Source organism: Polyodon spathula, chromosome 17, assembly GCF_017654505.1.
Source record: "Polyodon spathula isolate WHYD16114869_AA chromosome 17, ASM1765450v1, whole genome shotgun sequence".
NCBI lineage: Eukaryota > Metazoa > Chordata > Actinopteri > Acipenseriformes > Polyodontidae > Polyodon > Polyodon spathula.
This window is the reverse complement of record NC_054550.1, coordinates 27,073,582-27,100,860: the sequence shown is the minus strand read 5'-3', so window position 1 is coordinate 27,100,860 and position 27,279 is coordinate 27,073,582. Positions and strand designations below refer to the sequence as shown.

Sequence of the window (27,279 nt, the reverse complement as noted above, 5' to 3'; positions counted from 1 at the left end):
CCCTTTGTAGATTGGATTAGCTTTATAAATTCCAGGGAAATAGCTTTTATGTTGCTATTATGGAAACACTATCCTATCAAAATCATTTTATTACTACCACCTCTTAATCCTTTGAGTTTTTTTTTTTCTTTCTATTCTAAAACTAAACCATGCCATGCCATAATAGAGGTCACAACTCTGCAAAAGTTTGCACAGTGATAAACAAAATTTAAGATTATGCATGTAAAATGGGTATATGTCGACATCTAAAAGAATAACTACTTTTTAAAGGTTCTTAACAGCTAGTGAACTATTTTTAAATACATTGCTTTAATAGTTGTATACATTATACAGTGTGCAGGTTTTACAACACACTCACCTTACACTTAACTAGCGATGTTTATATATAAAAAACAAAGTTTTCTAATGAGAAACAAGGTGATATTTAAATATATTTGCATTATTGGCTAGTAGAGATTCAAAATATGCTTAATCATTTAAAAAAAACAAAAAACATTTAAGGTAATATGTATTTTTATTAATTAAATATGCAGGGTTTTCCATTAATTTTGAAGTAAGTGACACTTACAAGGTAGTAGGGGGTACCAATATCATCAAGGTGCATTGTGATGAGGTGGAAGAGTGTTGGGGTGGGTTTCCATCCTCCCACTGGGGGGGATTTTGAAAAAAGGGGTAGCAACAGTGCATTCTGGTACATTTTTGCACGGTTTCAGCATGTGCTAGACTAGCAGTAGTTTGTTTGTAGTAATTGACAAAGTACTCCACTAACGTAATGAAAAAGCTTTATTTCAGCACTGCTCACTGCAAGGCAAGATCAATGAGAAGAAAAACTGACTATAAAAAAATCAATAAAAGTAGCTAGCACAAATATCGTTTTAGGGTCACACCGGTAGCCGGCTTATTTTGAAAACCCTGTATATGCATGTTCCTTACCGTTTTGGCTGGTTGTATGGGTAAGGTCCTCTGTTTGGAATGACATGAGGTTCAACTATTAAAGTACAATCATCCTCTTTCTCCTCATCCCCCTCCTCTTCTGCTTTCCTTTTCTTTCCCTTGTTGCTTGTCACAGGGAACTTGATCCTAAACAAAACGAACAAGACAAACATTTATTTTAGACACTTTTTACAGCTCAGCGACAAAGAAGAAAACAAGTAAAGTGCTTCTCTATGGATTTTAAATGCTTGCTTCAATTACGCCTTAATAAAAACAAAATAATTTACTGTACCCCCCTCCCTCCAAACTGGGTGTAAAGGGATGAGGCTAAAACTGAAAATTATAAAACACAGTTATTAATACCTGAATGGAGGTTTCTGTAGAGACGGATTTTCTTCAGCGACTTTAACCTTATAACCAGGAAAGCAGGCCTTCAGGTGATTGATGGAGAGGAAGGTGTCATTGAAATCCAACAGAGATATCTGATTAGGCATTTTGGAGTAATGTGCACTGCCCTGATCCCCATAGCCCAGGATGATGTCATGCAGCCAGTCAGGAACCACACAGTCAGTGTTCATCAGATTTCGGATGGTCTCCAGAACGGCCTGTAGTTCAACATCAGAAAGGAATTAAGCAACAACTATAAACATCTGACCAAAAACATCCCAAATATGTTTCTAACTATTTATTTATTTTGGGGGGTGGTGGAACAAACAACCATAACATTTTTGGATCATATATCTTCATATATTTTCTATTGTATGATATCTTTATGAAACTACTTCCTAAACCAGAAGGTAACAAAGTTACGTAATTAATAAATATTAATAATATAAACATGTTTAGAATCCATTTATAAACAGAGACCACATTACATAACATAAACTCACTGGAATGGCCAGTAGTGAATCAACATATTTGATGCCTTCCAAACAATCCTGTTTATCATTTCCTAAATATACAGAGAATAGACTACATAACATTCAATGACACTGCTCAGGAAAATGGTTTAAGGGCATTGTCCAGCAAGTTAAGAGTTAAACATGTAACATGCTTCCCTGTCATATAAGTAGACCACAGAAAGGTACACAGCCACTTTGAGGTCAAGGTTCTACCCTATACTTTGGCTGAGATCTTTAAGAGAATGATTAATACCCATACCAAAGCTTCTTGGCATATAACACATTCAGCAATCCTAGAAGATCACGTTGCTTGAAAACCAGAACGACTGATCATCCAACGCTCTTGGAAAGCTCCACGTCTAGGGTTACAGGTTCAACAGAACTAACCTTGAAGTTGTTCTCTTTAGGTTTTCTCCTCATGATGATATTGAAGGTCTCATAGACATCTTCTGCCCCATTCTGGATAGTGTTTGTCATGTCCTGTTGATACTGGTTTGGGTCCAGCCAGACCCTGAATGTTCTTGAATCACCTTTAAGCTTTGGTTTAGGCTCAGGACCTGTATGAAGATCAGATTTATATAAAATGGTTTATCATACAAATAACTTACAAGAAATGCACAAAGACATGTTATACATTTATTTGAAATCTAGAAGCAGGCTGAATCTTACTTGGTGAGGAAGCAGTCTTATAAGAATTTAAAAGGAGTATTAGAAAAATACAACTCAAGTGTTAAGTTTGGCTTCCACTATTAAATACGCCAGTCAAGCTCCAACATATTTAAAGTGTTCAACATTATACAAACAAAATGTGATTTTATGCCTCTAGGTCAGAAAGTGAGTTTCTAATTCGTATTTATTTAATTAAATGCTTAACCAGGGAACAAAGCCTAGTGAGACACTTCATTTTCGATTCATGTACTGAGGATATACTTAGTCAACTACTGCAACTGTGTAGGTGTCTTTTAGATCAAAGAACTGTGATTCAAGAGCAATCAAATTTTAGATGTTAAAGCTACTCAATGTCAGCCCAAGTGTCTTGGCCCATTCCATAGCCCTCACTTACTAAAGGCAACAAAGACAGTACAGCAAAGCTCAAAATGTTGGCAACATGCAATAAATGTCTCGATAGAAAGTATATATGCACTACTGCTAGTAAGTGTACTTAAAGCAAAAACATTGGAGAAGGTAGGTTCATGCAACATGATAGTCCTCGGGATTCCTAGACAGCTCTGGATGTATGTCAATGTCACAGTAGTGTAGCAACACGTTCTATGCCATTTTCTTAAAGGAAAATGGTACAGTAATTAATTACAGTGACACTACCCGTCTATACTTGAAATACTTGCGTTTATCTGTTAATACTTGACCAAAAATAACCAAGACTAACATTTAATACAAACACAGTAAGTGTTTAACATATAAAAAGGGCAGGAAATATGAATGCCTCGCATTTACGTATGTCCAAACCGGATAAACAAGCAAGAACATATAGCATACTTATTGTTTAATTTTTAAACACATTAAAAAGTTGCATTAAAACAGACTTAAAAAAATAAAAACACCTTGAAATAAAGCTTTATAAATGGAGCCCACTAAGAGGACCTTCAGCAACTAATATTGCTTTTAAACAGTAGAAACACTGTTACAGGCCATTTACCTTCTTCGATGACTCTTCCTTTCTCATCCAGCATGCCCTGAATCTCACACCCTCGCACGTACACTAGGCCAGTCTGTTCTACAAAGGGTTCCCTGCGGTCAAACCGGGTCCCGTAAGGCTTGGTTGGACGAACCGTAATCAGGAAGCACACATCATGTTTACGGAGACCTGTGAGCCACAAACAGTGTGTTGTAAGTAACAAAATCAATTGTACTAAAAATGTAAAATGTACTGTACATTTTATTAAACAACATAATAACACTCAACATCAAGGTACTGAGCACATCTGAGACGCTGACAAGAAACGCAGTTTGATGTTCATAGGTTTATCAGAATGATTGACAAAGTGTTTGCGTAATGACATCTGTAGCAGCATCTTTCTTTTTCTTGAACTGTGGTGCATTATACTCTGATTTCAACACCTTTTGCTGCAAGGATAATGCACATTTTTTGTGCTGCTTCATGGAATTGGCACTGATGCATGAGCATTATGGCAACTCGAAATGCACTATAAGATCAGTAGTCCCAAAACAGCATTAAAAGACAGTAGACAGGTGCTAATCTAGATGCAAGTTAATACAATTCCCAATATATTTTACACTCAGCTATTCAAAGTAGGGCAATTTGTTTAATTCTACCCTGGTGCACCTCCAAAGTTTCAGGAGTTTCATGTTAAGTGAATTCATATTATAAGTAGTAACTTACAATAAGGGACTGCTGAATTTGGCAGGGACCACATTTTAATTTGAATTGACTGTATTCTTCAAAAACTTCCCAACATCAGCAGGCAATGTTAAGCAATGACCAAGAAGGAGCATGTGGTGACACCAATCCCGCTGTTTGCCAGCAGGAATGAATATGCTACAAATCAGATGCGTTTTAGAAAGGATAAGGAATGAAAGAACTGAATGCTAGAATTAGTAAGATTGCATGCCATTAATTAAAACATGTACTGTAATAAATAGCAGATATTTGGTGGCTCTTTTATAACCATTCTAAACAATTACCTTCCCATTCGCTCTTTATTTGGTCTCTGACATTCAGGTTGATGGTGACATCGGCTCGCACTCTGGCTGGCCAGTTCTCTCCAATGTTGGGTTTTGCAACCTCAACAATGGAAAAGGCGAGAATTGTCTGTGCCATCCTAGCCCAGCCACCAAATACAACCCCTCCATATTCTGACTGCCTGTTGACATAAAACAAAATGTAACTCACAGTAGCCTTTTAGAATTCACTTACTTAGTTCTGGAGGCTGTTCCAAAACAGCAATATCCATTAAATGCCCTTAGATGATCTGCTTAAAATCCAGTAAGTACAAGTGCTGAGGATAGTCAATTTCCTTCTATGTTTTACCACTATTAAATATTAATGTTTACTATAAAGTGTTGTTCTTTATGAGACAATGAAGGACCAGTTTTCATGGCCAGAAATATTCTAAGGTCTTGAGGTTATCACTTACCATGGCTTCATCCGGCTGACCACATCTTCAATGTCTTGTCTGATCTCATAGGTTGACTCCAGTCGGAAGAGGTTGAAGTTCCTCAGAAGATAGTCATGAAGAGTCAGGAACTGTAGATTCAGTTTTGGTAGAGCCAAACAACCTGAAACAGGAACACATGCCAAAGTCACCTGGTTGATTTACCTTAAAACTAAAAACACACACACACACACACAGAGCAGTCTCTTTGATGTCTTTGTTGTTTGCTTTGCTTGTGCATAAGCAATAACTATGCTACTGGACTGTTTCAGTGTGCTTCAGATTCCTAAGTGGATGTGGCAAAAACCATTTCCGCAATATAAAGGGACACCTTCTAATGAGGGAGCACTGTATTACTGTTATTATAGAAAAAGGAAAATGGTTTATTTTGTTGCAAAAACAAGACCCTATATGGAGAGAAGAAAAAAAAGGCTTTTGAAATGCTTACTTTCTCATATCTATCAGGACAGTTAATATAATTTTGCATGACCTATTCTTCCATACCTTCCCCAGAGTAATATTCTGTAGGAACAATGTTTTCATCCCAAATAATCTTCTCCGTGGGATAAAGGGGCATTTGGTTAAGTTGTTCAATTTGGGATATTCTCCGCTCATGTCGGGACACCTGGAAAGAACCACAAATGTAAGACAGTTTTACTCTGTTGTAACTACTCCCTCAGATCATTTCAATACCAATGCTCTTTTTACTAAGAAGAGTTTGCTAATGGTATAGGGTTGTATAATTTCAGCAGTTTACTATAGCCAGTAAATGCTTTATCAATGCACATTGCTAACCTGCAGTAAAAAAAAAAAAAAAAAAACAATTTCATGGTTGTTTGCAACAAACCTAAATATATTTATGTTGCTGATACTGAATTAAAATTACAAATTTTTCAAAAAAAATAAAAAAAAAAAAATAAAAAAAAAAATAATCCACTTTAGTGCATATTCAATTATAGTGTATAAGATGGTGCATTAAGACGACAACACAGCACAGTTATCTTTGATTGAATTGACTTAGAGGATTGTTTTGCTTCTTGTGACTCAATTTAAAACACATGTGCAAATCCTGTAGAGGCTGGTCACTTAATACCTTCCAGAAGAAGCTTGGGTAAAGCTACTCTTAACTCCTTGTTACATTATCTACTAACAAAAGTGACAAGTATGCAATCAATGCAAATCAAGTGCTCTACTTTCTTTCAGGCTGCTCCGTTATTTTAATTGGAATTTGAAACATACAATATTTGATTAGAGAAACATTATTTAATCTACTATGATTTTCATCAGATTTTCATAAATGGAAAAAATTAATCCAACACAGCTTTGCAAATGGTCACAGTGAGATTTATACACGGCTAACTGTCTTTGCTTTGTGTACAAATCGAGATAATTTCCAAGGTTACTTTTTTAATAATGTTTTGTAACCTTCAGCAATAAATGAATTTAGCTCAGACAGTGGCATTGGTTAATTATAATTTATTCCATTCTAGATAATCATTTTATTTATTTATTTATTTAAAGCCAATAAATCCATTATTTTATTATGAATTATGACATGAAACACACTTCTAATGTCATTTGTCTTTTTAGTACTGCGGTTCACATTTTGACTTAAGACGAACACAGACTTGTCTCTGACAATGATGGATAATTAAAAAAAAAGAAAATACACTGAACAAAAATATAAACACAACATGTAAAGTGTTGGTCCCATGTTTCAGGAGCTGAAATAAAAGATCCCAGAAATTTTCCAAACGCACAAAAAGCTTATTTCTCTCAAATTTTGTGCACAAATTTGTTTACATCCCTGTTAATGTGCATTTCTTCTTTTTCAAGATAATCCATTCACCTGATAGGTGTGGCATATCAAGAAGCTGATTAAACAGTATGATCATTACACAGGTGCACCTTGTGCTGGGGACAATAAAAGGTCACTCTAAAATGTGCAGTTTTGTCACACAACACAATGCCACAGATGTCTCAAGTTTTGAGGAAGCGTGCAATTGGCATGCTGACTGCAGGAATGTCCACCAGAGCTGTTGCCAGAGAACTGAATGTTCATTTCTCTACCATAAGCCGCCTCCAACGACATTTTATGGAATTTGGCAGTACGTCCAACCGTCCTCACAACCCCAGACCACGTGTAACCACGCCAGCCCAGGACCTCCACATCCGGCTTCTTCACCTGCGGGATCGTCTGAGACCAGCCACTCGGAGAGCTGATGAAACGGTTTGCACGACCGAAGAATTTCTGCATAAACTGTCAGAAACCGTCTCAGGGAAGCTCATCTGCGTGCTTGTCGTCCTCACCAGGGTCTTGACCTGACTGCAGTTCGGCGTCGTAACCGACTTCAGTGGGCAAATGCTCACCTTCAATGGCCACTGGCACACTGGAGAAGTGTGCTCTTCACGGATGAATCCCGGTTTCAACTGTACCAGGCAAATGACGGACAGCGTGGATTGCGTCGTGTGGGTGAGCGGTTTGCTGATGTCAACGTTGAACAGAGTGCCCCATGGTGGCGGTGGGGTTATGGTATAGGCAGGCATAAGCTATGGACAACGAACACAACTGCATTTTATCAATGGCAATTTGAATGCACAGAGATACTGTGACGAGATCCTGAGGCCCACTGTTGTGACATCCATCCGCCGCCATAACCTCATGTTTCAGCATGATAATGCACAGCCCCATGTTGCAAGGATCTGTACACAATTCCTGGAAGCTGAAAATGTCCCAGTTCTTCCATGGCCTGCATACTCACCAGATATGTCACCAATTTTGCATGTTTGGGATGCTCTGGATAGACGTGTACGACACAGTGTTCCAGATCCCGCCAATATCCAGCAACTTTGTACAACCATTGAAGAGGAGTGGGACAACATTCCACAGCCACAATCAACAGCCTGAACAGCTCTATGTGAAGGAGATGTGTCGCACTGCATGAGGCAAATGGTGGTCACACCAGACACTGACTGGTTTTCTGATCCACGCCCCTGCCTTTTTTTTTTTTTTTTTAAGGTATCTGTGACCAACAGATGCATATCTGTATTCCCAGTCATGTGAAATCCACAGATTAGGGTCTAATGAATTTATTTCAATTGACTGATTTCCTTATATGAACTGTAACTACGTAAAATCTTTGAAATTGTTGCATGTTGCGTATATTTTTGTTCAGTTTAATTGCTGGCTTTTATTCTACTGCAGCATACACCAGGTCTCTCCTTTTATTTCCAGATGATTTCTCTAAAAGGCTTGAATTTCACTTACCAATAGTTCCAAGAGCATCTCCTTCTCATAGGCTGTCTCTTCTCCTTCAGGCAGAGCTGGCAAGAGACAGAGATACGATGCCACCTGGTGGAGTGTGTTGGGACTGCAGATATAAAAAGGAAGTAGTTTATCAGTGGTTTATATTCAAAATGTAATTTCTGTTGGTAAAATGAATACTGGATCTTTGAATTTGAGTGTGAATGACTGAAAGATACCTTCTATATTTTGGCATCTGGACTATGGCAGAGGTTTCCTAACTGGTGGCCTACGAGATAGTTTCAGGGGTCCGAAGCGCATACACACACTTTTTTTCTAGCAATTTATGTTCTTGATATATTTTCCTCCTCCGAAATAAATCAATGAAACCACAGCTTTCCCGTTTACATTTGCAGTCAGGCCGAGTACAACCAGGTACAGTTATTATAGAGCAGTTTCTCAAACATCCGAGAAATGACACTGAACATAATGAAAGCAGTACGTTTACTGGTACAAACGAACAAACTCTACCTTGAAAGGTATCAAAATAATTTTTTTGAGTGGCAGTCCTCAGTAAGGTTGCCCAATGTCATGGGGGGGCCTTCAGCCAAGAAATTTTGGAGACCTCTGCATTATGGTAGTTACTCTGTCATCCACCCTCAATACAAAAGACTTCATGATAAACCAGTTCCATTATTTCAGGTCTTGTTAAGCTAATTTTTGGTGCTGTGGTGGGCCTATTTTTGAATCTCTTCAAGTGGTATCTGTCACAGTCAGTAATACTGCTAGTCTGACCTGAATTTTCCTTAAATATGTTGGCTTGTCAAGGTTACGCCAAGCATTGTAAAAACTACAAGCAGGACATACATGCACAAGCTTTTCCAGTAAGGATGGAACTGCCATCAAGAAACAGTTATGCAAGATCTGCAAGCCTACCTCTGGTTCCACCACATTCACGAGACATAACCTGCAAACTATTTTCACACCACTAAACCCAATACACATTGTCCGAGGAGATCAATTGCAACCTGACTTTTCAGTCACATCGGGCAGCATATTATGGTTTGCGATGTGATTTTACAGGACAGGCCAATCAATTTCAGTTGGCTCACAAAGTTTAAGCATATTTAATAGTTTGCGATGTGATTCCCTAGCATCAGCTAGTGTATACTGGGCTTTAGGGATATTGTTGTTATTGTTGTTTGGTAATTTTAGGAGATTAGATTGTCTGATCACCATCTAAGATCAATCGTGTGTATCTTTTAAATGTTTTTTCAGGGTTGAATTTCAGTTTCTCTTATTCCAGAGCTCCCCCAGCCTGAAATGCAAGTGACCTGCCTTCTCTCAATTATTATAAGAATATGCTCCAACTGTATTTCTATAGATTGGTTGAACTTTTTACTGCATCAGGCATCGTGAAAATCAATTTATCAATGTATTTAAAAATAAATAAAACATGGTATTCAACAGTCTTTTTAACTTTCTTTAATTGGTGGAGGATGTTGACCTAACTATAAAATACCTTAACCTGACTAAAATGTTTTTTGCTGAAAGACTAGATTGAGGAACACCAGCCTAGCAGACATGAAGTTCCTCATCCTGATAAGTAGTCAGCAGATGCATTGGCATGAACTTATCAATAACGTTTCAGATCCTAAGTGGGCACACGGAGCACACATTTGGGAGACTGGCAGCAAACTAAACACAACAGTGCATGCTGAATCCTTTCTACATAAAAAATGTAGGGTATTTGCAGGCATACAGCTGTTTAAAGCGGTTTTACAACAAAGATCCTTAAATGATTTCAAATGGCCTGTGTTACCACCCTTTTAAAATAAACATTTTATATTTACCTGAGAGGTCCAAACAATTTTAGCAAGGAATCTCGAGTGTCCACTGCTGCCACATTTGACAAAGCAAAATTATGAAGTTCTTGAAAGTGAGCAAACGCTGCCCTCTGAAATAAAAACATAAAAAAAATAAAAATATTTATATATTATATATATATATATATATATATATATATATATATATATATATATATATATATATATATATATATATATATACACACATACATACATATACACACACACATAGTGTTTTGTTCTGGATTTTATGTCAGTAACTGGAATTGGCTCTGCGTATTAGCAAAGACACACATAAACATTAGGTTGCACATTATTAAAAGCATGTCTTAATATCCAACACTAACATATTTTAATAGCACACGCAAAGAGTGTTCAGATACAGACAGATAGATAATTAAATATCAGCCAAAATATACATTGCTGTGTGTATCTTTATACCTTTCCTTACAAAGGGATCTAGGTCTGGATATCTAGATGACATACGCATGATTATTAAAACGAATGACCTTCAAAACCAGCTATTTTAATTGGTTGTCCTAAAGGTAAAGCCCACTCTAGCTTACGAAATGAAAACAACGGTGTATTTCTAAGCTTTTGAGGTCAATTCAAATGAAATAAAACTCTGCAGTTCATGTGCCATTAGTGTGTCTTGTATCAGCTTGTACCCACTATCAATGTAACTCCCATTTAAAAATGAATTTAAAACCAAATCAAAAGTGTAATCTTTAATCCTACACTTCAATTTCGCACAATTTTTATTGCATTTCATAAAAAATTTGATTATAAATAGTACCATGGGATCAACAGAATTTACACTGTGGAAGGTAATCACTGTTTTGTTTTGTGTAGGTGGGTAAGAGAGATTTTAGGACAGATCTATTTTATTTCAAAAACAGAAAACACTAAATAAAACATTAAAGCCATACTCTTAAAACAAAATATTAACAATAATACAAATAATAAAATACTGATATGCAATAGACAGTGTTCTCTCTTATCTTGATTGCTGGTCACACAAAAACATATGTGACCATCAGGGACATACTTGGTATGTTTTACCTGCAAAGATGTGATGCGATCATAGTGCATCGTTGTCATTTCATTCTGTGTCAGAGCATTCCCTGTCTGGTCATTAATTTCAAAGCCTGTGTAGAACTTAAGCATGTCCAAAAGCTGCAAACAAACCAGAACAGAGTATTTCAAAAGGGTAGAAACATTAAACAAGAAACACAAATCGGTGACTTGGGACACTTTTCCACAGTCAGTTTGTTCAATAACTTATGGTAATACTTGTCCACAAACAATGTGGTCAAAATGGTTCCTAAGATGTAGCGTTTATTTTTCTTGTTCATTGAAATTAATATATCTACTATACTCAAGTCAAGAACAACATCAAAAACATAGATAGAAATTGTAGAACACAAATTCTGCATTGATTAATAGACTAGACATTTCAAAAGGAACCTTACCTGGCAAAAAAGATGTCCTTCTTTTTCCCTTTTAAGGAGGTTGGACAGGTAACAGTGGACCACAAGATGAGAATCATCCAGAAGGGTGTTAAACCAACGGCGGGTGGGAAGCAAGGCCTATGGGAATGCAGTGTAACAAGCAGTGCGTCAATAAGCAAACGTTTGCTGCATTTATTTTTTAGTGCAGCGCCAGGGACATTTTCCACGGGTCCCTCTGTAACCAGAAGATACGTTTATTTGGTAACATTTACAGAAAAAAAAAAAACTAAGCTAAGGAGCAAAATAACCCCTATATCCCATAATATCACGTATTAAAAGAAAGATAATACTGTTATTTGCATCAGACATTATTTATGCAAAGGTTTCCATACCTCCAGATCGATCATCAGCTCTATAAATCTTTCACAGTAGTGGATTTTTTCCAAAGAAACGGGACCTAAAATTCGGAGGGTATACAGGTTAGCACGTATTATTTAAAAACAGCAAGATGAAAGGCTATCGTGCAACATTAATGGCAACATTAAAACATTATGACTTGAGCACCAACTCTCTACAGCATCAGGCTCTCAGTTTCTGAATCAGGTTGGAACCTGAGCTCAGCTTGGAGACGGCGATTATTTTAAGGTTGCAGCTCTCCCCCTTACACGCTGACACACACACCAAGACCAAGCAGTATGTTCAAGGATGATGAGGAGAGCGGTGGGTGGGGTGGGGGTGCTGACAGAAGAAATTATAGATGAAGCCAGCAGGGTGTCTTAATAAAAGTGCTGCGTTTCAGTCTGACAGCCCCCAGCACTCTACAGCGTTGTATTCTAGGGTCTGGCAGAAGCCTTAAACCTGCAATTAGAATGATCTGAATCTGAGGGCGGAAGACTCTTTTGTTCATGGATAATCTGCCAGGAACCAAAGAACATACACTTTCTTGCACTGAAGCATACTGCAGTCATCAGCAACTAAAAAACTACTGGTAAACCTGCAGCTGTAGTTTCACTATTGAGTTATACCTACATTTTTATGAAAACTTCTAAAATTCTTCCAAATTTTCAACTTTAACATAAAAGCTTTGTTTTCTTTTTAGCATACCAGTGTAAAATTTGTGAATATCATGGCCCACAATGCATTATTGTAAGTACAACAAAACAAAATAATTCCAAAAATACCTGATGGAGGAATTGACTTGAGCACGCTAAGGAATTTCCTAATAAGAAAGGAAAGAAATGTTCTCTCCTTGTTAGCCCTGGGGGGAAAAAAAAGGCACAAAGTCAACTACATCTTAACAAATAATAGTATAGATTTATTTAGCTTTCTTTTTCACCCCTCAGTGAAGTATAATATAAAAAGTCAAGCAATACAAACAAATAAAAATGTTGTCACAAAAGTTGATACATAAATACAATGTTCTGATTGAAGAGGATTTAAAAAAATCTAAGCAATATTGAATTTCTTACTGTTCTGCTGCCTTTTTTTCCATTTTATCATAATTCTTCTTGACCAGATTCCAAAACTTCCGCAGTTTGGGTACTTTTTTTAATTCAAGCTCAAGCCGTGTCTGCAACACATTTATTAAACAGTTTTTCACAAGTTTTATTAGAGAAGCTGTAAATCCGAAACAGAGGAATGCAGAAATACAATATATCACACACAAAGACATAAGCCCGATATAAGCTCCTTGCAAAGGAGCCGGCTGTGTTGTACAGCGGTATCTGCGCTATGCTTTAGTGTGAGAGATCTCGGGTTCGCGCCTGCCCTCCGCCTGTGTGTGGACTGCCTCGCCCTGTGTGATGCGCCTGCCTGCGTTAACTGAGACCGCTACAATATATACAGTATAGAACACATGGGTTTCAATACTACAATATATGCCAAGCAGGCACAACCTGGATATATTAATAAGTATCAAAAGCAGACATAAAAAGACTCAAGCTTAACACAAAACACGAAGTTGCTGTTTGCAGGTACTTACTGGTAGCAGACAAACCCACATGGGAAGGGAGATGAGCTGCTGTACCTGTTCTCTGATCAAGTCCACTTCCTGTCATTAAAAAATAAACACGTTAGTCAAGGCAATTTTTAGCCATTTCACTCCCTCAGTTAAACTAACTGTACGCAGCTTTGCAACAAGAAAACAAAAACTAAAGACAACGGTTAAATATATATCTATCCAATAAACTAGAAACCCAAGCCTATATATTACAAACAATTTGCTAATTATTTTCATTTTATTCATGTCTAAATATGTTTTTGTATTCTCAAATACCCTTTCCAGGTATGACATTAAAAATGGCCAGTTTTATTTCATTTAGACAATTTCAGTTAACTGTAACCATGACATTTCACTACATATACATTTAATGTATACCGTATTTCACATTATTTGTCAAGTCAATAGCAAAGCTATTATTAAAAGAATAATTCCAGCATCTTATTTCACCTCATAATTATACACCCTACCGATATACTTAAAAAAAAAAAAAGTCAAAGCCCTTAACTTTAATGCACAACAATAGAATGTACATTATATTCCATAAAAATTGAAAGTCATAATACATGGAATGCCTATTTTGGTTTTGAACAATAAGTAAGCTATCGGATGGATCTCCAGACTCAACAGTATAGACTGCTGTCTCAAAAAAGAAACGCAGTGGACAGTAACAGCATTAGAAATTATTATATTGTCAAGAAATACCCTCACCAAGAAGGTAAACCCGTCATGTGTCATGCGCATGAACTTGACTAACATAAACAGTGTTGAATATAATTGTGACAAATACCAGCACACAAAGGGTTTATCAAAATCAAACTACTGCTGCCGAACATGTCAGTCAACAGCTCAGCCAATCAGGTTTCTTGTATTAAATCATTTCTTGTATTAAATCTACCTTAAACATTTAACCAAATTCAAGTGATTGTTTAAGCTTATATTCGTCAGAAATCATTCACAAGCAGGATCCTCAAGAATACTAGTTAAGGCAGGGGTTCGCCACCTTCCTTGCCTCAAGGTAGATTTCCATATGCTGTTGGAGATAGCAGGGGAAGTATTTTTAAAGTAAAATGTTATTTACCAGGCTGTTAAAGCAGTGATCGAGAAAGAGGAGTTGAACAGTTTGCTCTCGCAGCGACAACTCGTCATCTCCATCAGCCAGCGATGCTTCCAGGATACATTTGAAAAAATATGTAAAATGTTCAGGCTTCTTCTTAAAAGTCTGTGGAGAGACAAGGGTTATTTAAAATACAAACTATAATATTTAATAATAATAATAATAATAATAATAATAATAATAATAATAATAATAATAATAATAATAATAAATCTGACTAATATAGACCATATGTAGTACCGGTGGTAGATTTTACAAGATTTTGATTTAACAGTATTACAGTGCCTATGAACATCATGAATCCTGCTATTTAAATAATTCCAAACAGAAATAATAATTCCGATTTCTTACCTCCCATGCTGGGACGTTTTCTCTGAACTTCTCATTAACAATACAGCAAATTGTCATTAAATAGGCATTACTGGATACCTCAGGGGAATAGTTCACCCACAGGTAATTCTCCAGATACTGGCTATAAGGGGGAGGAGAGAGAGACATTAATAATTAAAAACAAGATTGGCAATGTGTATTGAATGCACCTGCCCAGTCTGTCTAAAATTAATTTATTAGGTAATAATTTACAACATTATTCTACTAAAAAGAGTGCTCAGTAATACCAACAACTCACCTAAACTCAAGCAGCATGATCTTCCTGATTGCAAACCTAAAAAAAAACAAAATTAATTAATTGGTTTATATGTTCAGAAATCAATACCAGTGTTTTTTTTTTTTTTTTGCAGATTCAACATAAAATGCTCTTCACAGTGGTCTAGACTTGGAGCATTTAGACCAGAAACTAAACTGCTACCCTACGGGACAACATTTCTGAAATAAGCCACATACAACTTGTTTTAACACATGACAGAGTATATTATTTTTCTTAGAGTATCACTGATGTGTTCTGGTGCAGTACTTTGTTATTTTTACTTACTTTGACTTCAGAATTTCTTTCTGGTACACATCTTCCACAACCTATTAAAGAAGAACGTAGAAAAGTACAAACAAAAACATGTATTTATTGTCATCTGTAAACTGGGTACATACAAAATAACTTCAGTTTACAAGAACAATCAGAGAAAACACATTATGATGATTTACTTTTTAAACTGAAATATTTTATCAATATCTATGATTAACTATTGTAATGACAAAGAGGTACAGCAGGAATCAGTTTACCTTTGGGTCAAAGGGCAATTTCTTCTTGACATGTGGTGCCCAATATTTATTTGCCAACTGAAAAAAATAATCAATCAGTTCAGAATTATTCATAAAACATTTTGAAGCCACAACGAATTTTCTTAACTTAATAGTGATACTATTGTCAGAATGATGCCTGAAGACCACAGAATTCTCTGATGATGTACCGCTGTGTTTTAAGGGGACTAAACACTAGACAACTTTTTGTATTACATGTTGTGTGGAAAAAAATAACACCACCACAAAAAAACACAAATGGCAAAAATACCTGTGTTACAAACTCTGCATTTATTTGGGACACAGAGGGTGCATATGACTTCTTTACTTGTACGGTCTTCTCCATGTTGCATTCACTTACTGTTAAAAGAAAATACAAAACTTATCTCCATTTCCATTAAACGTTTATAAAGGCTATTCTAGAAAACTAACTGGCCATTCAGAAGCTCGAATTACAAATGACTACTACAAACAACTGCAGTAACCACTTATGTACGTAGATATAATCAATTAAATACAATGGGTGTAGTTCAAACATGAAAATAAACAATAATATGTGCATACTTCAACATTGTGATGGTAATGTATTACAATACCAGTCGGCGTATGGACGATTTTATATATATCGGAACTACCTGTTGTCATTGAAAGTTATAATTTATTTGTGTCCTTTGGGTTGAAACGTTATATATATATATATATATAATATATATATATATATATATATAATAATATTACTTAACATTGGTAAGCGAAGCTAAATCAATTCTTAAAACACGTTCCCGTCTAAGTATGTTACTGTAACTTAATGTCACGCATTTGCTAAACACTACAGTGCCAGGAAATACTGCCTTACTATATTTTTCCCAACAAATTGTGTCAGAATAAAAACAGTTTCATTAAAAAAATTAAATGGTATATCTTAATCCTGAAATTTGATGATTTGCTGAACTTTCATGACAGGTAAACTACTCATGCTGTTTACGATTTCGCAATCGCAAAACTCTGTAAACGGTCTTATTTTACAATTACTGTGCAGGCAACAGGAATTTGTAACGCTTCTGGTATCTTGTAATTACCTAATTTCTTTCCTGGAATCGAAAATCGGAGTGATGTATTATTGGCGTTCGATACAATACAGAAACTATCAACACAATGTTTTAGAGAACACGCGCGTCAAAATCGGCTTCCAGTCGCAGGTAGCCCTGTCAACGCTCGGTAATTACGCCCCCTAGTGATCCATTAACGTGTTTTTCTACAAAAAGATGGACGAGATGCTAAAAGTTTTTTGCATGACACCTGGTTTCTTTTCTAATATATATATATATATATATATATATTATATATAATATATATATATATATCTATATATAATATATATATATATTTAAAAATAATAAAATTACTTATTTTTATTTTTTTACATGTATACAAAAGGTTTCAGCTGTGTTAAAAGATTATATTCGTTCACTTATTTTCATTATTAGTTCTAAATTATATGGACAGGCCATTTGAAAGCTCAGGTCTGTCAGTTTCATTGAAATCATGTACTGTACAGTACCTTGGCATGTATTGTCACATGTTTTTTTTTTATTTTCTTTTATTGGTAGTGCATGTAAGGACACGATAGATTCAGTATGTATTGCAATGCATTTCTGGTGTTATTAATGTTTTACTGAGTATAGTTTGGTAATGCCTCTGTTTTACTGTATTTAAGAACAAAAATATATTTTGCATGATTAAGAAGATTAATCTAACCTTCTATTTCAGTCCTATTTAAAATAATCCCCCCCAACAACAGCAGGTCATATATCAGCAGTGGAATTAAAGTAGATTTTTACAAGTATCTGGAAAGGTCATGGTGTTCCCACAATAGCCATGCATTTCAAAGCAAGCATGGACATTGTCACGAGCTGGAGAATGATATTGTTCCCCAGCTGATTTATACAGTGTTGAAACTATCCAGTGGGTCTTTCATTGGCTTCATCTTTTTGAAATTGAGAAAAAACTAAACAAAAAAAACATATAGTCTGCGTAAATTCTACCTCCCAACTATCATTTTTGATGAGGGCCAAGCTCAACGGTGGTTTACATGCTCAAACACACACAGAAAAACACTAAAAAGCTGCAAGAAACTTTTTTTTATTCATTAAAAAAAACAGTTTATAAATATTCACATGAACTTACAAATAATAATTTGTAACACATCAGAAATATAACAAAATTGCTAAACTCAGTTGCAGTAAAATCTTTTCAGATAATATTTCACTTTTTTTACTTGTATCCAGTTTGTTGAGTTGAGCATGTTGATGCCACTGAGTTAAAGGCTAATTCATTAAAATAAAGCATTTGATATATAGGAGCTGGGTCTCTTTCATGAGGAATGCTTCTTTACTTCAGTTTATCTTTTTAGGTTTGTAAGCAGTACAGCAAATATCCAATGATGGAATGTGAATTATGAAAATAGTCATTATTTTCTAAGTACTGCATTTTTAAAGTTAAAACAGCCTTTAAAAAAAAAAGAAGAAAAAAAAAAAAAACAGTAGGCTTTTCTATACACCGCATTAGGCTAATATAAGAAAACCATTAACATTATTCCATGTGTAATCTCACTTCATGCATGACACAGAGAAACATGTTTGCATTTGCCAGGCTGCACAAACTAACAATAGCAGATAACAATGTTTGTTTTGCTGGTTCTATGAGCCCCTTCAAAACAGCAGGGTCCTTATTTAGTTTTATTCTCATTAAGCCATCACTGAAACAATAATTAAGTGTATAATCTATCAAGATATTTCACATACAAAAAAAAAAAAAAAAAAAAAAAAAAGAAAATCACATTGAGATGAAACACTGAGATGCAACAGTGGCTAATAGTTATAATAAACTGTCAAGCATTAAACACAATTGACAATAAAAAAAAAAAAAAAAAAAAAAAATAATAATAATAATAATAATTTAACACAATTTACAACAAGTATTAAGACAATGCAGTGAGAATTAGAGAGGAGCATGGTGATAACTATGTAAAAGCAAAGTGACCAAAATTATATTTTGGGGGATCTTAAAAACTGATGAATATGGTATCCAAATAAGATCAGATAGACTCTTTTTTTACTTTCATTATTTTATCAAAATTATATAGATATGCCATTTGAAAGTTCAGGCCAATGTTCATTTCATTAAAATGATATACTGTCCCTTTGAAAAATGGCATATACAGTTGGTGTCTCGTTTTTCTCATTTCTAATTTCTCATATGGGAGGGGGAACTAGATTCAGAATGTACTGTAATACACTTATAATGTTATTAACGTTTTAATGTGCCATTTATTTTAAGTAAATTTGGACCACAGCAAAATGTGATTCTGCTTTTAGACGCAAAAAAACACACCACAAACACACAAATAAATGCGACTGAAGATGCACTAGCCAGAAGGAAGCGTTTCAGAAGATCTATGCATGGGTACAGGATTAACAGACATATCACTGTTGTATTCTCTTTTGCATAAAGTACATACATTTAAAACAAACACATGATTTAAAATCTGAATAAAAAACAAAGGCAATGATGCTAAGCATGCCATGATTAAATGCCTAGAGATTTACAAGAAATTTTGAAGAGTCCATAGAAGACAGCATTGAATAGAAACTGGAGGATATCACTGAACAGAGTTGTCAAGGGGCAAGAATATTTTAGCGGTTCAGAAATATATTCAGGTACTCTTCCTGCCAAACAAAAATATATAAGGAATAGAAATGTCACAAATTGTATTAATTAGGATATGGAATGTAAACAGTGGAATGCTGGTAGGTATTGTTTTCTTGATTGAAGTTAACACGTTTCTAAATTTAAGCAGATAAAATCACATCTTTGGAAAATATAAAACATTAGACAATGGAGTTGGGATGGAATTAAATCTACCTCTGCATTGTGGTTTGATCCATTCTCAGTTTTACTATGCTTAAATCAGACACACCAGGGTTTATTACTGATATACTGTGGGTAATCAAGCACATATTAAATACCGGAATGGGTATTTAACTGCTATTCATTCCTGCATACAATATAGGTTTACATAAAAATCATCCCCAACCATGACCACTTCAGTAGTCAGTATGACCTTGTTTCTTAAACAAGCTCTATAACAACAGAACACCATTTCAATCTCTGTTCTATGTATGTTTAAAACCACACACACCGGTTTCATTTCATTACTTGAAATGAGTTAGCTGATGAGTCTTTAAATGACATGACTGTGTAAACGTCTTGTTACACACAGAACACTGAAAGGGCCTCTGTCCAGTATGAATGAGATAATGTCTTTTAAGCTTTGAAGGGGAATCAAAACTTTTGAAACATATAGCACACTGATAAAGGTTTCTGTTAGCATTTTTTTCTTTTACTTGATTATTCGATGTGCACGAGTGTTCTTGTAGCATCTTTTCTGTTACAAAAAAACTGCCGCATACTGAACACTTAAATAGTTCTCTCGGACTGGAGTCGCACCAGACATTTTCAGGACAAGAAATAAAATCAATTTGTGGTGATTTCTCTGATTTCCCTGATGCGTGCACCTTGTTCACAGAATACTGTGAAGTGACTTTGGGACTGTCCTCACATAGAGATGCCTGGTGCACATTATGTGTCTGATCCTCACTGTTAGCAGAGTCCACAGTCTCAAGCTCGGTTTGTTCACAGGAATTTGTACCATCAAACCATTTTGCATGTACTCTCTGATGGACTTTTAAATGCGCAGCCTGTCTAAATGTCTTGTTGCACAAATGGCACTCAAAAGGCTTTGCCCCAGCATGGATTAGGTAATGTCTCTGAAGCTTGGAAGGGGAAGCAAAACTTTTCTCACACTCACAGCACTGGTGAATCCTCTTGTTCTTTTGGACATTTTCTTTGCTTTTAGTTGTTGTGGCTAGATGATCTTCGACAATCTGATTCAATAATACACCCTTCTCATCAAAAGTGTCGTTCCAACGTGATGACCGATTTGTATCCAGTTCAACTGGCTCTGAAACTGGTTCTGGCTGCTCTGATGCTTTTGGTTCTTCCTCTTGAAGGGAGGCGGTTGAAAACACAAGGGCATCAGAATTCATCTGTCCAGAGGATGGTTTCATTTCTGACTGATGCGTCTGGTTGTTGGAATGCTTATTCTCAAAACCAATCTGCTGAACAGAACAGAATTTCCATTCAGTATGGGTGTGCTGATGATTCTGTAAATGACAAAGCTGCCTAAATGACTTGGCACATAAATAACATTTGAAGGGTTTCAGGCCAGTATGAATAAGAAAATGCCTTTCCAGTTTAGAAGGGGAATTGAAGCTCTTGGGACAAACAGAACATTGATGTACTTTTCGTTTACTTGGTTTGTTTTCTCCTGCATGAGAGTTGGACTGTTGCATGTAAAGTGCTGGCTCTGCTGGAAGACATTCACTATCTCTGCCATATTCTGAGATTTCATTGGTACTGGAACAACGATCACGTAACTCGAAAGGAACATGGATTTCTGATACTTGCTCTGTTTGGTTCTGGTTTTGCTCTTCAGGGATACATAATTGGGAAGCAGTGTCAACTCCCTCATACCCAGACAAGCTCTGCTCAGGCTTTACATCACTGTGGGTGTGCTGATGTGTTTTTAAATGCGATAACTGCCTAAATGTCTTAGAACAAATAGAACATTGAAAAGGTCTTTGCCCAGTGTGAGTCAGATAGTGTCGTTCTAGTTGAGATGGGGCATCAAAGCACTTTAAACATTTAGAGCACTGATAAACCCTTTTACTACTCTGAACATGCTCTTGATTATCAGGAGTGGGGGCAAGAGACCTTTGTTCGGTCCCAAAGTTAGTCTTGCTGGTACAACCAAGAGCTAATTCTTCCGTCTTTGGTTCATCAGACTCTAAGGAGGCAGTAATTTCAGATTGTTTTAGATTGTGGTCTTGAAGAATACCAGGCTGGGATATAATATCTCCCTGAGAATCGTGGTCATTTTGATTAATTGCTTGGCTGTTAACTCTGCTTGCATTCCAAAGCCGCCTGTGCTGTAAAAAACTTTTGAAAGTTCTTCTACTGGTGTGGCTTAGCTGATGTCTTTTTAGATGTGTTAGCTGTCTAAATTTCCTACCACAATCATAGCATTCAAATGGTTTCTGCCCAGTATGCGAAAGATAATGCCTCTGAAGTTTAGAAGGGCAATTAAAGCTTTTCAGACACACACTGCACCGATGGATACGTCTCTTAACGGTTTTTCCATCTCCATTAGAACAGTGTTGGGAGGATTCTTGTTCTGCGGAGCTGTTCTTTTTGTCTGTGGATATAATGGCTGCACTTTCACTTGAGACATGCCCATTTGTTTGAACTCTGTCAGATTCTAAGGAGACGATGGCCTCAGTGAGCTGCTTTAATTGGTTTACTTTTAGGTCTCGAGGGATATAAGCCTCAGACACAAAGTCAGACACACCCTCATCCACAGATGTTTTGTTCTCGGTGTGGTTTTGGTCTTGGGTTAAATTCAATGCTTTGTGAGTGCTGTAATGGGCTTTTAAATGCGAAGACTGCCTAAATGCCCTCTTACATATGTGGCATTCAAAAGGTCTCTGCCCAGTATGGATCAAGTAATGTCTCTCCAGTTGCGATGGGGCACTAAAGCATTTTAAACATTTAGAGCACTGATAGACTCTTCTGTTACTTTGAGCATTGTCTTCAATTTCAAAGAAGCTGCCTGGCTCAGTTAATTTTCCCAATTGCTTTAAATTATGGTCTTGAAGAGCCCCAGATTTTGAAACTGTATCAGGGCAGAGTCCTCCTTGAGAAGATTTGTGGTTACTGTGGTTCAGTTCACTGCCGTTTATGCTGCTTGCATTCAAAAACTTCTGCTGCTGAAAGGCACTTTTAAAAGTTCTCCATTTACTATGTGTACGCTGATGCACTTTTAAGTGGATTGCCTGCCTAAATTCCTTACCGCAAGCAAAGCAGCGAAATGGTTTCTGCCCAGTATGAGTAAGATAATGTCTCTGAAGTTTGGAAGGACAATCAAAACATTTCAAACAAATGGAGCACGGGTGCAGTTTATGCTTTTTAACTGTCTCAGTGCCAAGCAGATCTTTTTGAGACATCTGTTCAGAGCATTCCAGTGCTTCATCTGTGTGGAATCCATTCACATGTCTCTCTTTGTCTAACTCAGAAACAGTACGGATAAAAGATTGTCCACGTTTATCCTCATCACACACTTGAAAAAAGAGGTCAGATCTAACAACAGTCTCCAGATAGTTATTTTCTGTACTGTTTTGTTGATGAGCTAGAGAGTCACTGCCACTCCTCAAATCCTCTAACTGATATGGATGTAAAGGTTCCAGTCTTGCATGGGTCTGTTGATGGAGTTTTAAATGGTCCAGCTGCTTGAACATCTTGCCACAAACAAAACAATTAAAAGGTCTCTGCCCTGTATGAATTAGAAAATGTCTCTGAAGCTTGTAAGGAGAGGTAAAGCATTTCAAGCACACAATGCACCGATGAACTTTACTACTAATTTTATTACTTTGCTTTTCAGAAGATGAGTTGAACAAAAGTTTTTGTTGAGTAGGTTTTGATGTTAAGCATTGCTCAGATGTTGTGACTTCCATAACACCATCAGTATCATTAGCTTGCCAGCAATCACCTGGGTCTTCTGGTTTTATGACAATGTTAAGTTCAAGTTCATCTATTTTCTCTAATTCAGGTTTTTCAGGAAGCAACTCTGGTTGTTTTTCATGGAATTCGATATCAGGTTTAGCTGGGATTTTTAAATCTTGTTTTTCCTGAGCTGAATCAATATAATCACCTACATTCTCAAATTCTTCTTTCTGAAAAGTGTACTTGAAATCACCCAGTTCTGTTTGCTTCACTTGATGATTTTTCAAAACAGCCCCCTGCCTGAATGTAATACCACAGCCAGGACCTTTGAAAGTCAATCCTGTGTGGGTTAGAGAGCCATGTTCAAGTTCTGAAGCAAATTTAAAAGACTTAAAGTTTACAGTGCACTTATGCCTCTCATTGTTGCTTGCTGAATTTAACCTTGCATGAATGCAATCATCACCTATGTGTTCCCTTTCGGTTTTAAGCTTGTATGCAAGTGCAGACTCTGTTGAAGTGTCTACACTGGTGGATGAATTGTTAGGGGTTCGTTGGCACATTGAATATTCCACTTCAGAAGGAGGATACATGCACTTAGGTCTGTGCTCTTGAGGGTTATATGGCTGCGAAGAAATAGCTGGATTTACCTCACAGGGCTGATGACTTTGCTCCTGGTTATCAATTTTATCTGAATCCAAAACTGCGCCCTGTTGAATAGAATGTCCAATGGTGTTAATGTTTCTGTGAGTCTCTTTATGAACTTTTAGATGTGCAAGCTGCCTAAAGGTCTTCCCACATTCCTGACAATTAAAAGGTCTCTGATCAGTATGAATAAGAGAATGCCTATTCAGTTTGGAAGGAGAATTAAAGCATTTCAAACACACTGTGCACTGATGTTTCATATTCTGTTTGCCTTTAGGAGACCTGTGTGCAGATTTATTTTCTGTTTCAAGACATTTCTCAGTCACCTTGTAGTCTAAACTTTTACTGCTACTGAATACACATCCTTCTAGGTGATACGAATCTGAAAAAGCGTTGTCGCTGATTCCAGGTATCTCTGAATTATTGAACTCCTGGTCTTGAAGTTTGTAAGACTGTAGAGACATACCAGAATTATCCTCAAACTCATTGGATTTGCTATCATTGGGATGCTGCTGGCAGTTAGCAGAGATGTTCCGATTTCCAAATTCCACATTTTCAAAGGAATGCATTGAAGTGCCTGGTTCTTCGTGGGTACGTTTATGGAGTTTTAAATGCACCAACTGTCTGAAACTCTTGCCACAATCGGAACACTGAAAGGGTTTCTGTCCCGTATGAATAAGGAAATGTCTTTGAAGTTTATAAGGAGAATTGAAGCACTTTTGGCAAACTGTGCACTGATGAACTCTCCTGTTGACTGTTTTCCCTTCGCTAGAAGAGTTAAACTGATGCTCTTGAAGTATTTGTTTCAGTGTAGCCTGTCTCTCCAATTCTGACCAATCAGAAGCGTCAATACCATTGGAGCTACTCCAATTAACTCCATGCAGATCATTAGGGATTACATTACTATTAACTTCAAGCTGTTCTGACTGCCTTCGGTCTAGTTCCTGGACATTAGGAAATAACTGCAAAGGGTTGCCATGTGTAAGATTGGACCGATAATCCTCACTATTAGTTTGACAATGGAGGTGATCAATTGATTCATTCCCATTCATGAATTCCACATACTGAATATTATATTTATCTTTTGTATGAGTCTCTTGATGCTTTTTTAAATGTATCGGCTGTCTAAACGCTCGACCACAAACAAAACATGCAAAAGGTTTTTGCCCGGTGTGGATGAGATAATGGCGTTCAAGTTTTGATGCAAATTTAAACGACTTCAAACAAACAGTGCACTGATGCATCATTTTACTCCTTTTAACGCTTTCTGTGTCCCGGTGCTCCCCTTCTGTTTTAATGCAGTTGTCAAATGCAAAGTCTGCAAATGGTTCACTTGAGGTGGAAATACACTGCTGTGCATTTGTCTGGTAAGTCTCCAAGCCACTGCTCATTTTGAAAATGGCTGTTTTAGTTACTGCTTTTAAAAGGTGTGAGACTACGAGTACAATTTGAGTAAAACTCTACACACTTCTGCCAAAGGCAATGAGATCATACACTCCATTCCCCTAATGAAACATTTCAAGTCTTAATTTGTTGAAGCCCTTTTAAAGGGGATGATTGCCTCCTCGTCTTGCAGAGAGTAAATTATGCAAACATTTTCTGTCCCATGTGGATAATGCTTTTTAACTGTGGTTAAACATTCTAGTTCTTGATTTCCCTCATGTTCCTGAAGTTTGCATTTCTTTTTTCATTATGAATAATCCACATCAATCCTGAAAAAAAGTAAAGTCAGTAAAATAATGGTTAAAACTGAAACATCATAAATAATTAAATCAAGTAATACAGTAAAGGATAGTGAACTTGGGTACTCCCTAGAAATTTGACATTGCTGAGCAGTTAATTCTAGATGGAACACTGTGTGAAAGTCCAAAAAAAAAAAAAAAAAATCTTGTGATGTTTTACAGAATCAAGTGTTACCTTAGTTACAAATGAGCATTAAAATAATGGGTCATAAGACACCCACCATAAATGCTTTGACCTGCTTGGGGAAACAACTATATAGTAACCCTATTTAATTGCACTTACATTCAATTTTATGCCTACATAAATAACCAGGATTCATAAAATATTTTGTTGGCTTCCTGATTGCTTTCCAAATAGCTACTGTATGCAGCTGCAATTGTTTAAAGAATATCCAGTACACAGAAAATAAACCTAACATCATTGTATTATAAAGAAATAACTTGTGTGTTACTTATACTTGTGTATAACCAGCACAGGGCAAAGTAATAAATAGATAAATACTAAACAAACCTGCAAGTCTAACTTCCAAGAGCAAGACCCATGCCAGTGCAAGCATCGTGCAGGACTTATCAATACTTGTTATTAGAAAGAACAAGGCAACAAATGTACTTAGCAGATCTGTGTACTGTTGATATATTAATAGCTTTGCTATGCACTGTGCTCAAAATGTACTAGAGATTTGACAACAGTTTGACAGGCTGGGCTCCAGCCCTGCATGACCCTACAGTGGAAATTGAATTAACCTTAGTCATTCTATGCAAAGTGAACACAACTACAGCAAGTTTGTCGACATCATATTATGCTCTAATAATCACCCAAAGTATCACTGATTTCAGATTTTATGAACTTATTTGGTCTTACCAAAACTTTCTGGTTTAAACTGTGTGAAACTTAAGCCTATATTGAAAAATATTTTTTTGAGTAAGTTGACATATGTAGACCACACAGTATGACATACTTTTAGTTCATATATAGATAAATATTTTAGAATGAACTATTCAATCATCCAATAGTAGGACAAGAAGAAACAAACCAAGTCTGAAATTAGCTGAAGTTGCAAAATGTTACCTCCACGTGCAATAACAGTCTATTCTTTATTGACAAACTCTCCCCCCCCCCCCCCCCCCCCCCCCCCCCCCCCCCCACACAAAAAAAAAAATAATAATAATAAAAAAACGGAAACCATTAAACATTCTATGAATTAGAAACAGTCCTTCAACCAGCCATAAGATGTGAGTGGTGATGAGTCTATCCTAATGCACAAACACATATCCTCATCAAGTCTTGGTCTTGCCAGTCGTAATATATAGACAACATATCTACAGAAGTGTTCATTAAATAGGATTTGTTGTTTTACATCCAGTATTACATTATAAAATGTAGTACATTCAATTTCTCTCAAATGGACAAATAATGTAATATTTTTCCCATT

At 36.3% G+C, this 27,279-nt stretch overlaps 2 protein-coding genes across 2 annotated transcripts in view; both read right to left on the bottom strand.

Annotated features, from left to right (window-relative positions):
* Positions 1 to 16,971, bottom strand: part of LOC121329998 (RNA helicase aquarius-like) — a 39,784-nt gene extending 22,813 nt beyond the window's left edge. The window contains exons 1-22 of the mRNA XM_041276181.1: positions 16,922 to 16,971; positions 16,114 to 16,202; positions 15,825 to 15,881; positions 15,580 to 15,620; positions 15,277 to 15,312; positions 15,000 to 15,120; positions 14,613 to 14,753; positions 13,514 to 13,582; positions 13,002 to 13,102; positions 12,714 to 12,790; positions 11,925 to 11,989; positions 11,554 to 11,670; positions 11,144 to 11,257; positions 10,067 to 10,170; positions 8,238 to 8,340; positions 5,474 to 5,594; positions 4,952 to 5,093; positions 4,500 to 4,678; positions 3,493 to 3,660; positions 2,223 to 2,392; positions 1,297 to 1,538; positions 934 to 1,080 (exon numbers count right to left, since the gene is read on the bottom strand). Coding sequence (XP_041132115.1) covers positions 934 to 1,080; positions 1,297 to 1,538; positions 2,223 to 2,392; positions 3,493 to 3,660; positions 4,500 to 4,678; positions 4,952 to 5,093; positions 5,474 to 5,594; positions 8,238 to 8,340; positions 10,067 to 10,170; positions 11,144 to 11,257; positions 11,554 to 11,670; positions 11,925 to 11,989; positions 12,714 to 12,790; positions 13,002 to 13,102; positions 13,514 to 13,582; positions 14,613 to 14,753; positions 15,000 to 15,120; positions 15,277 to 15,312; positions 15,580 to 15,620; positions 15,825 to 15,881; positions 16,114 to 16,188 — 2,390 coding nt within the window. The 5' untranslated portion in view covers positions 16,189 to 16,202; positions 16,922 to 16,971. The remainder of the gene's footprint in view (positions 1 to 933; positions 1,081 to 1,296; positions 1,539 to 2,222; positions 2,393 to 3,492; positions 3,661 to 4,499; positions 4,679 to 4,951; positions 5,094 to 5,473; positions 5,595 to 8,237; positions 8,341 to 10,066; positions 10,171 to 11,143; positions 11,258 to 11,553; positions 11,671 to 11,924; positions 11,990 to 12,713; positions 12,791 to 13,001; positions 13,103 to 13,513; positions 13,583 to 14,612; positions 14,754 to 14,999; positions 15,121 to 15,276; positions 15,313 to 15,579; positions 15,621 to 15,824; positions 15,882 to 16,113; positions 16,203 to 16,921) is intronic.
* A 1,851-nt stretch (positions 16,972 to 18,822) lies between these two features.
* Positions 18,823 to 25,810, bottom strand: LOC121329554 (zinc finger protein 91-like). Its single transcript, XM_041275187.1, has one exon. It carries the CDS (start codon positions 25,493 to 25,495, stop codon positions 20,057 to 20,059), a length of 5,439 nt encoding a protein of 1,812 aa, XP_041131121.1. The 5' UTR covers positions 25,496 to 25,810; the 3' UTR covers positions 18,823 to 20,056.
* Positions 25,811 to 27,279: the final 1,469 nt, after the last annotated feature.